Source organism: Ranitomeya imitator, chromosome 5 (genome assembly GCF_032444005.1).
Source record: "Ranitomeya imitator isolate aRanImi1 chromosome 5, aRanImi1.pri, whole genome shotgun sequence".
Classification (NCBI taxonomy): Eukaryota; Metazoa; Chordata; class Amphibia; order Anura; family Dendrobatidae; genus Ranitomeya; species Ranitomeya imitator.
This window is the reverse complement of record NC_091286.1, coordinates 670320733-670333281: the sequence shown is the minus strand read 5'-3', so window position 1 is coordinate 670333281 and position 12549 is coordinate 670320733. Positions and strand designations below refer to the sequence as shown.

The window sequence follows — 12549 nt, the reverse complement described above, 5'->3', positions numbered from 1 at the left end:
CAACACCAGCAGCTGACATGGCACACTACACCATCACTGACTGTGGGTACTTGACACTGGACTTCAGGCATTTTGGCATTTCCTTCTCCCCAGTCTTCCTCAAGACTCTGGCACCTTGATTTCCGAATGACATGCAAAATTTGCTTTCATCAGAAAAAAGTACTTGGGACCACTTAGCAACAGTCCAGTGCTGCTTCTCTGTAGCCCAGGTCAGGCGCCTCTGCCGCTGTTTATGGTTCAAAAGTGGCTTTACCTGGGGAATGCGGCACCTGTAGCCCATTTCCTGCACACGCCTGTGCACGGTGGCTCTGGATGTTTCCACACCAGACTCACTCAAATGCTTCCTCAGGTTCCCCAAGGTCTGGAATCGGTCCTTCTCCACAATCTTCCTCAGGGTCCGGTCTCCTCTTCTCGTTGTACAGCGTTTTCTGCCACATTGTTTCCTTCCAACAGACTTACCATTGAGGTGCCTTGATACAGCACTCTGGGAACAGCCTATTTGTTGAGAAATTTCTTTCTGGGTCTTACCCTCTTGCTTGAGGGTGTCAATGATGGCCTTCTTGACATCTGTCAGGTCGCTAGTCTTACCCATGATGGGGGTTTTGAGTAATGAACCAGGCAGGGAGTTTATAAAAGCCTCAGGTATCTTTTGCATGTGTTTAGAGTTAATTAGTTGATTCAGAAGATTAGGGTAATAGGTCGTTTAGAGAACCTTTTCTTCATGGGCACCGGTGCTCAGGAAGGATATAATGGAACTAGAGAGAGTACAAAGGAGGGCAACAAAATTAATAAAGGGGATGGGAGAACTACAATACCCAGATAGATTAGCGAAATTAGGATTATTTAGTCTAGAAAAAAGACGACTGAGGAGCGATCTAATAACCATGTATAAGTATATAAGGGGACAATACAAATATCTCGCTGAGGATCTGTTTATACCAAGGAAGGTGACGGGCACAAGGGGGCATTCTTTGCGTCTGGAGGAGAGAAGGTTTTTCCACCAACATAGAAGAGGATTCTTTACTGTTAGGGCAGTGAGAATCTGGAATTGCTTGCCTGAGGAGGTGGTGATGGCGAACTCAGTCGAGGGGTTCAAGAGAGGCCTGGATGTCTTCCTGGAGCAGAACAATATTGTATCATACAATTATTAGGTTCTGTAGAAGGACGTAGATCTGGGGATTTATTATGATGGAATATAGGCTGAACTGGATGGACAAATGTCTTTTTTCGGTCTTACTAACTATGTTACTATGTTACTGTATTACTATGATATGCTAATTTATTGAGACAGGTTTTTTGGGTTATCAGGAGTAGTATGCCAAAATCATCAGTATTGAAACAATAAAAGACCTGACAAATTTCAGTTGGTGGATAATGAATCTATAATATATGAAAGTTTAATTGTAATCATTACATTATGGTAAATAATGAAATTTAACACTATATGCTAATTTTTTGAGAAGGACCTGTACATTTATCTGATGTAATAATGTGACTTTTTGTATTCACAGCTATACAACAGTTATCCCTCACTGGTTCGCTGGCTGCCAGGGAATCATAGAAAACTGAACAAAAACCACATTGAGATGCAAAACTTTGTAAGTGAGACCTTTACAAGAAAACGGAGAGAACTGGATGTGAACAATCAGAGGAACCTGATTGATGCCTTCCTTGCAAAGCAACAAGAGGTATGGTATTCTAGTGTTTAAAAGGGGTCTATCAGCAAATTTTAATCATGCAAAATGCTGACCATTCAGATTAGGAGAGCATTAGAGGTGCTAAAAGGGGTATTCCCATCTCCAAGATCGTATCCCAACATGTAATAGGTGTAGTAATAGTAATAATAATACTAATACTATTAGCAAATATCTCCAATTAGAAATATAAGTGTATTTCTTCTGATAAGCTATGTTGCTTAACCCATGTGCAGGGCATTACAGTGGCTTAGGTATCCATGGTTACAACCACGAACAATTAACTGACACTATATGAGTAGCCGTAATTAGTGATGAGCAAGCACTAAAATTCCCTAAATCTTATCAAACACGTTACACTACTTGAGTGCTCATTCCAATTAACCAGTATAATGGAAATCAATAGGAAACTCAAGCTTTGATGTTCAGTTGGCAGTAAAATTATTGAAATAGATGGAATCAGTTCTCAAATGGAATGGGAACAGCATGAGGAAGACGCCATTTTCAGAGATGATGTCCCTCAAATCTTAAAAAGCTGAAAGGTTCTTCAGTAGATATGGGTAGTCGAAATGGGCTATTAGACAGTCGCCTCTGTAGCTGTGGTTTCATCTTTCCAATGGTTAATAATTTTTATAGGGCTATCGAAGGGAGTGGGGTGGCTAGAGGGAGAAGACGGCAACTGTTCCCTAGAGAAACCACATGTGGAAATTTCCTGTTCTTGCTGCTGTATTCCTATTCCCATGCACCCCTTCCCACCTAAAAAAATGGTTTACTGTTCATGTTTTTTTTTGTCCTCCTCCACCATATCCACAGTCATCATGCGGCCCTCACTGAATTTTTAGAGGGCCATCAGAGGTATTGGGGTGTCTAGAGGGACAAGGTGGCCAACTCTTGGGCCATTTCTGCAAATCAGCTGCAGATGCGGCTTGCCTGGCAGTGCTGCAGAGGTGCTTGCAAGTGCCAGCTCCCTGGCTGGTTTTGCGATCTGTCCACTCGCTGGAACTCAACAATAAATATGTACTTGACAGGACTTTGTTAACCGTAGTGGGCAGTATGTGAACACCAGCTTCAACATGCCCATCGGTATTCCACTCAGCCTCAGCACATGCAAGTAATGAGTAGCTATGGATGTATGACATCTGTGAGGAGTAAACCAAGATTATGAGCGGTGAATAAAAATGTCACCATAATCAGTGTAAATATCCCTTTTACATATCTACTCAGGATCCAAGGGGTAATGTTTCTCCTTGCATAGAATAACATGTCAAGCATTCCGAGGTGAGGAGAATTTTAAGCCGCAATGCTCTGCTGGGAAATATGCAAATTGTCTCTTTAGAGAGGAAGAGAACTACAACTCTAGTGCCACCTTGGCTTTTATAATAACTCATGTGACAAGGCTCATTGGAGAGTTGATATTGACTTTTAGTATTGCTACTTCCTATAGGTGGCACTAGATTTCTAGTCCTCTTTCTCTCTAATGAGACCATTTGCATACGTCAGCTCAAATGCTCCCTGCTCACAATTAAAGAGGAAGGTTTTCTTATGGACCAGGCAGAGATTTCGAAGAAAGTTCACAGGGTGCTTCATGATTGTCAATCCTCTGTCCAGGATGCAGGCGTGCATGTGCCCAGCCCTGCAACTGTCATTGCACATTTGCAAACACCATCATTAACCCCTACCACTTGCTTGTCCCAATGCAGCTTTAAGCTGTCCCTACCGCAGGCGTTAAAATGCAAATAAAATACCCAGCCCCCCACCCAGCCACAGGCTAAATTGTCTCATTTTCAAACTGCTTGCCCTGGAAATCTTGCTTCTAGGCTTGTGGACACTTTGGGTTTCTGCAATCTCATGGCAGCATAGACCCCTTGATATTGGAACCCAATCCACCACTATATATTACAGTGTTCCATCCCCACCTTGCACCAGCATGTGGCTCATAACAACACCCATGCCATGACCAACGCAGTTACTGTAAATGTCCATCTAATGACTGACATGTGGACAAATCTTGTAGATAGGAATCCTACATTTCTTTTATGACTGCATCCTTTTGCACACAAGGATGGACAAAGTAGGGGAGATATAACGAAAGGACTAAGAGTTACCTAAACCTGAACCGGAATTGTCCCTGCCTGACTGCAAAGTTTTGCACCATAAAATTACCTAACGGTGCCGCCACTGACTATAGGCTGGCCCATAAATAGTATGTAATAAATAGTGATGATCGAATAGTTCAATATTCTGATTCGGGAAACGCTGCTCAAATTTCTAATATCTGTGTATTCATACCAATGCAAGTCAAAGAGAATGTTGAATATTTTCCTGTCGAATGTCGAATATTTCTCCTTCCTATATCCTGCTGGACCCATCAAACAGGTCTAGGGGCATGAGAAAAATGCTGAAATTGATTGGATAGATAGATAGATAGATAGATAGATAGATAGATAGATAGATAGATAGATAGATGTGAAAAGCCGGCATACAGTAAAATCACAGCAAGACAGGTTAGAATAGAATAGATATGCACACATAGCATAGATATATAGATGTCAGTAGTGTTGAGCGATACCTTCCGATATCGGAAAGTATCGGTATCGGATTGGATCGGCCGATATTCAAAAAATATCGGATATCGCCGATACCGATATCCGATCCCAATGCAAGTCAATGGGACCAAAATATCGGAATTAAAATAAACCCTTTCTTTCCTTGTAAGTTTATTCTACATGAAGGTGAACAACTAAGAATAATGCAGGATGTATTTGGGGAGGTGGCGGAGACATTAAAGTCATAGAGGCGTAGCCCAATCAAATAGAATAACATGATTTTTTATTTTTTTAAAGATGTTAGGATTGACAAAGATATTGACTATGTATTTTTATTTTAAATATTGATGTTTCACTATTCCACGCCCTTCCCCTTTTTTTTTTTTTTTTAAATTTTCCCACACTTTCATCTTCATCATCATCATCAGCATCTTTGACATCAACTTCTTCACCTTATTCATCTTCTTCTAAATCTTTTTTTTTAATTACATTCTTCATATTCATTTTATCCAACTAATATTATTCTTCCTATTTTACTTTTACATCATATACACATTTGTGACAGGCATTCCCGTAGTTGTTATCAATAAAAGTTTGAAGATTACACCTTCCGTTCTGCCAGTCACAAAAGTTACATTTGTCCGCGTTCAGTTTGGCCTGCAGCATCAGGCTTTATCCAGGGGCACCACGAGGAGGAACGGACTCACCCCCATACACTGCTTAGTCTTCTTCTGCATATAATTTACATATCTTTTGCTCTGATATTAAGTGTTATGCTTAATGTTCTTCTGCTCTTTGTTCTGCAGCCTCTTGTTCTTCTGCTTCTCGGTCTTCCATGTTGTCGTCTCCAGGGTCGTCATCTCCGCCGTCGTCGTCTCCACCGTCGTCGTCGTCTCCGCCGTCGTCGTCTCCGCCGTCGTCGTCTCCGCCGTCGTCGTCATCGGGGTGGTCTTCAGGGTCGTCATCTCCAGGGTCGTCGTCGTCATCTTAGGGGTGGTCTTCCGTGATGTCGTCTTTAGGGTCTTCAACGTGAAAACGTAGCAGAATTTACAAGAAGGCTGAGAAAATGCCGAGAACCAGCTGATGGAACTGGAACTCGGCTGGCTACCCGAAGGTCCAAGAGCCAATGGAACTACTGAGGACCAGCTGACGTTACTGGAACCCAGTTACTAAGCAGGAGGTACCCGTGCTAAAAAGCACTACCAAGGACCGCCTGACGTTGGCGGAACTCGGATACCCAGAAGGAAGCACCTAAGCCAAAGGCTCTGCCCGGAACCAGCTGACGTTACTGGAACCAGGATGGGGAGCAGAAGGTACAAGAGCAAAAGACACTGCCGAGAACCAGCTGACGGTACTGGAACCCGGATGGGTAGCCGAAGGTCCAAGAGCCAATGGAACTACCGAGGTCCAGCTGACGATACTGGAACCCGGTTACTAAGCAGGAGGTACCCGTGCCTGAAAGCACTACCAAGGACCACCTGACGTTGGTGGAACTCGGATACCCAGAAGGAGGCACCTAAGCCAAAGGCTCTGCCCGGAACCAGCTGACGGTACTGGAACCAGGATGGGGAGCAGAAGGTACAAGAGCAAAAGACACTGCCAAGAACCAGCTGACGGTGCTGGAACCAGGTGGTGGACCCGAGTTTGCATCTCGGCTTTGGGAAAATGGCCGCCGCGATCTCTAATGCGCACGCGCGGCATCCCGCGGCCATTTTCCTGAAGCCCCGTGCAGCAGAGCACTCGATCTGCGCACGCGCGGCCCCAGGAAGATGGCCGCCCCCACCGACGAAAGGGATGACAGCGCAGATCGCGCGCTGTGTCTTCACCACTACGCCACCAACGTAAAGCTGAGGAAGAACCAGCGATGTCACCACGCCCTCCCGACCTGACCAGCCTGATTGACAGGCGAAAACGGCGACTTTGGTAAGTTATTTCTCAGCATACATGGGGAATCGGGGTACACTACATACACTATAGGAACACACAGCGCAGGCCCTATTTAACAGTATTTATAGCTCAATCTCAAAAAACGGGGTGACAGGTTCCCTTTAAAAGCACTACCAAGGACCACCTGGCGATGGCGGAACTCGGATACCCAGGAGGAGGCACCTAAGCCAAAGGCTCGGCCCGGAACCAGCTGACGGTGCTGGAACCAGGTGGTGGACCCCATGGCCCACAGGAGAGGAGAGAACAGCTAGGCCGCGAGGCAGCCGCAGTTACCGAACCCCAACAGTCCTACAGGGGGAGCTGGGCCTACTGGCACTACAGAACCAGCCTTGACTACCAGTTCACGCAGCCCACATAGGAAGCTCCTAAACTGGAGGCACCCTGGAGTTGGCTAACCCGACCGCACCACGACGGGGCAACGCATAGGCGTCTCAGTGAGCTTGACACAACCCGGAAACAGCGGACGGTGCTGGAACCAGGCTGGGCAGGAGGGAGTACCCGTGACAAAGACACTGGCGAGAACCAGCAGACGGTGCTGGAACCCGGATGCGTTGCCTATTCAAGATTGTCTTCCTAAAGCCACAACTAGCGGTGCTGGAGCAAAGGGTAAGCAGGGGGAGCAGAGTGTAGGCCGAAGCCTGCACTGGAGGCAGCTTTGTGTCTGCGTTGCGTTTGCAGGACACGTTGCTGGCTACACAGCGGGGGAACAGCTGGCGTAGCTGAACCCCACTGACACATTGGCTGGTGTTTTTCTCTGTGCAGCTAGCACGTCCGGGCCCCAACTGGCGGTGTTAGAGCCCAGGGTCAGCAGGAGGAGGAGAGGAGCAGAGTGTAGGCCGCAGCCTAATTGAACCAATTTCAAAGGTCACCTTTAACCCACCCTCAGGTGTTTAACTTTAGAAGAGCCACATCTTGTGCAACAGTAATGCTACACAAGTGAAAGGTTGCTCTTTACATTTTGCTCATTGCACACGCAGAATGAAAGACGTACACAATTTAGCCCAGTATACAGTTGAACTGTAGTGGAGGCGTGACTGGTCTTTTTAATGACACGCAGCACAGGTGTCGAAAAATAACGCCTTTGTGCTGGGCGCTGCTTCCTGAGCGTTGTTATTTGCTGTACAGGAGTCTGCGCTCTTGTGTTATCCCTTGGCAATGCCCTGTGAGCGCTGCCCGTCTTCTGACCTCATTTCATGTTGGCCGGTGCGGTTAGCGATGGCCATGAATCCCAGACCCACAGTGTGATTTCTAAAATTCACACTGCGGGTCTAGAATTCATGGCCTTGTGCAGTAAATATGTTCGCCGCTCACTCATGTCCTTACACCTGCCTCAGACTGTGTGGCCTCAGCTGATCCCTTATCGCATGCCGCGGCCATGAGGCCGCATAGTCTGAAGAAGGCGGAAGGAGGGGAGTGAAGACAGGCGAATATATGCACTGCTTGTGCCCATCAAGCACACCCTCACTGTCAAAATAAATGAGACAACGAGGGGCGTTGTGTTGGGCAGGGCGTACGCACAGGCACAGCCAGCCAACCAATGATGTCAGAAGACGGGCAGCGCTACCAAGGGGGGTGCTGCGTGTCATTGAAAAGGAAAGTCACACCTCAGGGACAATGTAATGGTCTCTACTGAGACACATTTTGTACGTGTTGAGTTCCACGTGGGCAAGGAGAAAAAGTCAGCCACCTTGTACAAATGCAGCAGTACTGCTGTACAAGGTGGCTGTTATACATAGAAACACCTGGGGGTGGGGGGCAGGCTTCCTTCAATTTCAGTTCAGGTGCCTGCGTGGCGTTTGCAGGTCACGTTGCCGGCTACACAGCAGGGGAACAGCTGGCGGTGCTGAACCCCACTAACACATTGGCTGGTGTTTTTCTCTGCGCAGCTAGCATGTCCTGGCAAAAACTGGCGGTGTTAGAGCCCAGGGTCAGCAGGAGGAGGAGAGGAGCAGAGTGTAGGCCGAAGCCTGCACTGGTGGCAGCTTTTGGTCTGTTGTGCCAGCGTGGCTTGTGCTGGACACGATGCCGGCTACACAGCAGGGGAACAGCTGGCGGTGCTGAACCCCACTGACACATTGGCGGGTGTCTTTCTCTGTGCAGCTAGCAATTCCGGGCAAAAACTAGCGGTGTTTGAGCCCAGGGTCAGCAGGAGGAGGAGGAGGAGAGGAGCAGAGTGTAGGCCGAAGCCTGCACTGGTGGCAGCTTTTGGTCGGTTGTGCCAGCGTGGCTTGTGCTGGACACAATGCCGGCTGAACAGCAGGGGAACAGCTGGCGGTGCTGAACCCCACTAACACATTGGCTGGTGTTTTTCTCTGTGCAGCTAGCACGTCCGGGCCCCAACTGGCGGTGTTAGAGCCCAGGGTCATCAGGAGGAGGAGAGGAGCAGAGTGTAGGCCGCAGCCTAATTGAACCAATTTCAAAGGTCACCTTTAACCCACCCGCAGGTGTTTAAATGTAGAAGAGCCACATTTTGTGCAACAGTAATGCTACACCAGTGAAAGGTTGCTCTTTACATTTTGCTCATTGCACACGCAGAATGAAAGACGTACACAATTTAGCCCAGTATACAGTTGAACTGTAGTGGAGGCGTGACTGGTCTTTTTAATGACACGCAGCACAGGTGTCGAAAAATAACGCCTTTGTGCTGGGCGCTGCTTCCTGAGCGTTGTTATTTGCTGTACAGGAGTCTGCGCTCTTGTGTTATCCCTTGGCAATGCCCTGTGAGCGCTGCCCGTCTTCTGACCTCATTTCATGTTGGCCGGTGCGGTTAGCGATGGCCATGAATCCCAGACCCACAGTGTGATTTCTAAAATTCACACTGCGGGTCTAGAAATCATGGCCTTGTGCAGTAAATATGTTCGCCGCTCACTCATGTCCTTACACCTGCCTCAGACTGTGCGGCCTCAGCTGATCCCTTTGTCGCATGCCGCGGCCATGAGGCCGCACAGTCTGAAGAAGGCGGAAGGAGATGAGTTAAGACAGGCGAACGGGCAGCGCTACCAAGGGGGGTGCTGCGTGTCATTGAAAAGGAAAGTCACACCTCAGGGACAATGTAATGGTCTCTACTGAGACACATTTTGTACGTGTTGAGTTCCACGTGGGCAAGGAGAAAAAGTCAGCCACCTTGTACAAATGCAGCAGTACTGCTGTACAAGGTGGCTGTTATACATAGAAACACCTGGGGGTGGGGGGCAGGCTTCCTTCAATTTCAGTTCAGGTGCCTGCGTGGCGTTTGCAGGTCACGTTGCCGGCTACACAGCAGGGGAACAGCTGGCGGTGCTGAACCCCACTGACACATTGGCGGTTGTCTTTCTCTGTGCAGCTAGCACTTCCAGGCTACAACTGGCGGTGTTATAGTCCAGGGTCAGCAGGAGGAGGAGAGGAGCAGAGTGTAGGCCGAAGCCTGCACTGGTGGCAGCTTTTGGTCTGTTGTGCCAGCGTGGCTTGTGCTGGACACGTTGCCGACTACACAGCAGGGGAACAGCTGGCGGTGCTGAACCCCACTGACACATCAGCTAGTGTTTTTTCTGTGTAGACAACACTTCCAGGTGGCAACTGACAGTGTTGAAACCCAGGGAATCAAAGAGGAGCAGAGTGTAGGCCGAAGCCTGCAGTGGAGCAAGTTGAAAGGGAACCTTTAACCCCCCCCCCAGGCATTTGTTGCTGAAAGAGCCATCTTGTACAGCAGTAATACTGCACATGGAAAATGGTGGCTCCTAAAATTATGCTCCTTGCAAACGCTGAAGTACACACTCATACTGTCAAACCGTCCCGGAAGTGGGACTTTCCTTTGTAATGTGACACAGCACAGCCGTCATTCCAACCCCCTTGGTGCCGTGCGCCACCTCCTCAACGTTGTTTGGTTCTGTCACGGAGCCCGCGCTGTAATGTTATCCCTTGGACATGCACAGTTAGCGGTGCCCGTCTTCGGACATCATTTAGGTGTCAGGCTGGCAGTGCCTGTGCGTCCAAGCTGCCCGAGATCCAACCTTGCAGTGCAATCTAATGTAATCCCACTGCGGGCCAGGGTTCCATGGGCATGCGCAGTGCATATCATCGCCTCTCACTCACCTCCTTGCTGCTTCTTCAGACTGTGCGGCGTCACGGCCGTGGCATGCTATAAGGGATCAGCTGACGCCGCCTAGTCTGAAGAAGCGTGAAGAAGGGGAGTGAGAGGCTAGTATATGCACTGCGCATGGCCATCGATACCAGGCCCACTGTGGGATCACATTAGACAACACTGCGAGGTGGGATTTCGGGCAGCGTGGACGCACAGGCGCAGCCAGGACGACAACAAATGATGTCAGAGGACGGGCAGCGCAAACTGTGCATGGCCAAGGGATAACATAACAGCGCAGGGTCCATGACGGAATCAAACAACGCTAAGGAGCCAGCGCACGGTGCCAAGGGGGTAGCAATGACGTCTGTGCTGCGTCACATTACAAAGGAAAGTCCCACCTCCTGGACGGTTGGACGGTGTGAGGGGACACATTACATGAGTGTGTACTTCAGCGTTTGCAAGGAGCATACTTTCAAGAGCGACCTTTTCCTTGTGCAGTATTAGTGCTGCACAAGGTGGCTCTTTCAGTAACAAACGCCTAGGGAGGGGGGGGGACAGGTCCCCTTACATTTTAGTTGTGCCAGCGTGGCGGTCGCATGACACGTTGCCGGATACACAGCTGGGGAACAGCTGACATTACTGAACCCCAATAACAGAGGAGCGACTGTTGACTGTGCAGACAGCACTTCCAGGCACCAACTGGCGGTGTTAGAGCCCAGGGACAGCAGGAGGAGCAGATTGGAGGTATTGCCGCACACACAGCTGGGGATCAGCTGACGTTACTGAACCCCAATAACAGAGGAGGGACTGTTGACTGTGCAGACAGCACTTCCAGGCACCAACTGGCGGTGTTAGAGCCCAGGGACAGCAGGAGGAGCAGATTGGAGGTATTGCCGCACACACAGCTGGGGATCAGCTGACGTTACTGAACCCCAATAACAGAGAAGGGACTGTTGACTGTGCAGACAGCACTTCCAGGCACCAACTGGCGGTGTTAGAGCCCAGGGACAGCAGGAGGAGCAGATTGGAGGTATTGCCGCACACACAGCTGGGGATCAGCTGACGTTACTGAACCCCAATAACAGAGGAGGGACTGTTGACTGTGCAGACAGCACTTCCAGGCACCAACTGGCGGTGTTAGAGCCCAGGGAAAGCAGGAGGAGCAGATTGGAGGTATTGCCGCACACACAGCTGGGGATCAGCTGACGTTACTGAACCCCAATAACAGAGGAGCGACTGTTGACTGTGCACACAGCACTTCCAGGCACCAACTGGCAGTGTTAGAGCCCAGGGACAGCAGGAGGAGCAGAGGAACAGAGTGTAGGCCGAAGCCTGATTGGAGTAAGTTGAAAGGGAACCTTTAACCCCCCCCCCCAAGACGTTTGTAGCTGAAAGAGCCATCTTGTGCAGCAAGATGCAAAAGGAAAAGGTTGCTCTTTTAATTATGCTCCTTGCAAACACAGAAGTAAACGCTAAAAATGTGTCCCCTTATACCGTTAAACCGTCCCGGAGGTGCGAATTTCCTTCGTAATGGGGCGCAGCACAGCTGTCATTCCTATTCCCTTGGTGCCGTGCGCTGCCTCCTCAGCGTTGTTTTGAGCTGTCACGGAGCCTGCGCTGTTCTGTTATCCCTTGGCCATGCCCAATTAGCGCTGCCTGTCTTCTGACATAATTTGGTGTCAGGCTGTCAGTGCCTGTGCGTCCACGCTGCTCCAGATCCCACCTCGCAGTGTCATCTAACGTAATCCCACTGCGGGCCTTGGATTCATGGGCATGCACAGTGCATATCCTCGACTCTCACTCCCCTCTTTCCCTCTTCTTCAGACTGTGCGGTGTCACGGCCGTGGCATGCTATTAGGGATCAGCTGACAGCGCACAGTCTAAAGAAGGCGGAGGGAGATGAGCGAGAGCCCGAGGGGAAGATATGCACTGCGCATGCCCATGGATCCCAGGCCCGCAGTGTGATTCAATCAGAAGACACTGCGAGGCGGGATCTCGGGCAGCGCGGCCGCACAGGCGCAGCCAGCCTGACACCAAATTATGTCAGAAGACAGGCAGCGCAAATAGGGCATGGCCAAGGGATAACAGAACAGCGCAGCCTCCGTGACAGCTTAAAACAACGTTGAGGAGGCAGCGCATGGCAGCAAGGGGGTAGGAATGACGGCTGTGCTGCGTCACATTACGAAGGAAAGTCCCAGCTCCGGGACAGTATAACGGTATCAGTGAACACATTTTATAAGTGTTAAGTTCTGCGTGTGCAAGGAGCTAAACTAAAAGAGCTACCTTTTCCTTGTGCAGCATT

The 12549-nt window shown here is 49.3% G+C and overlaps 1 protein-coding gene across 2 annotated transcripts in view; it reads left to right on the top strand.

Annotated features, from left to right (window-relative positions):
- LOC138638743 (cytochrome P450 2C23-like) overlaps positions 1-12549 on the top strand; it is a 761024-nt gene that overhangs the window by 42086 nt on the left and 706389 nt on the right. Inside the window, exon 6 of one of the 2 annotated variants that reach the window (XM_069728296.1) lies at positions 1512-1688. The exons of the other annotated variant lie outside the window; for it this stretch is intronic. Coding sequence (XP_069584397.1) covers positions 1512-1688 — 177 coding nt within the window. The remainder of the gene's footprint in view (positions 1-1511; positions 1689-12549) is intronic. 2 annotated transcript variants of the gene reach the window in all.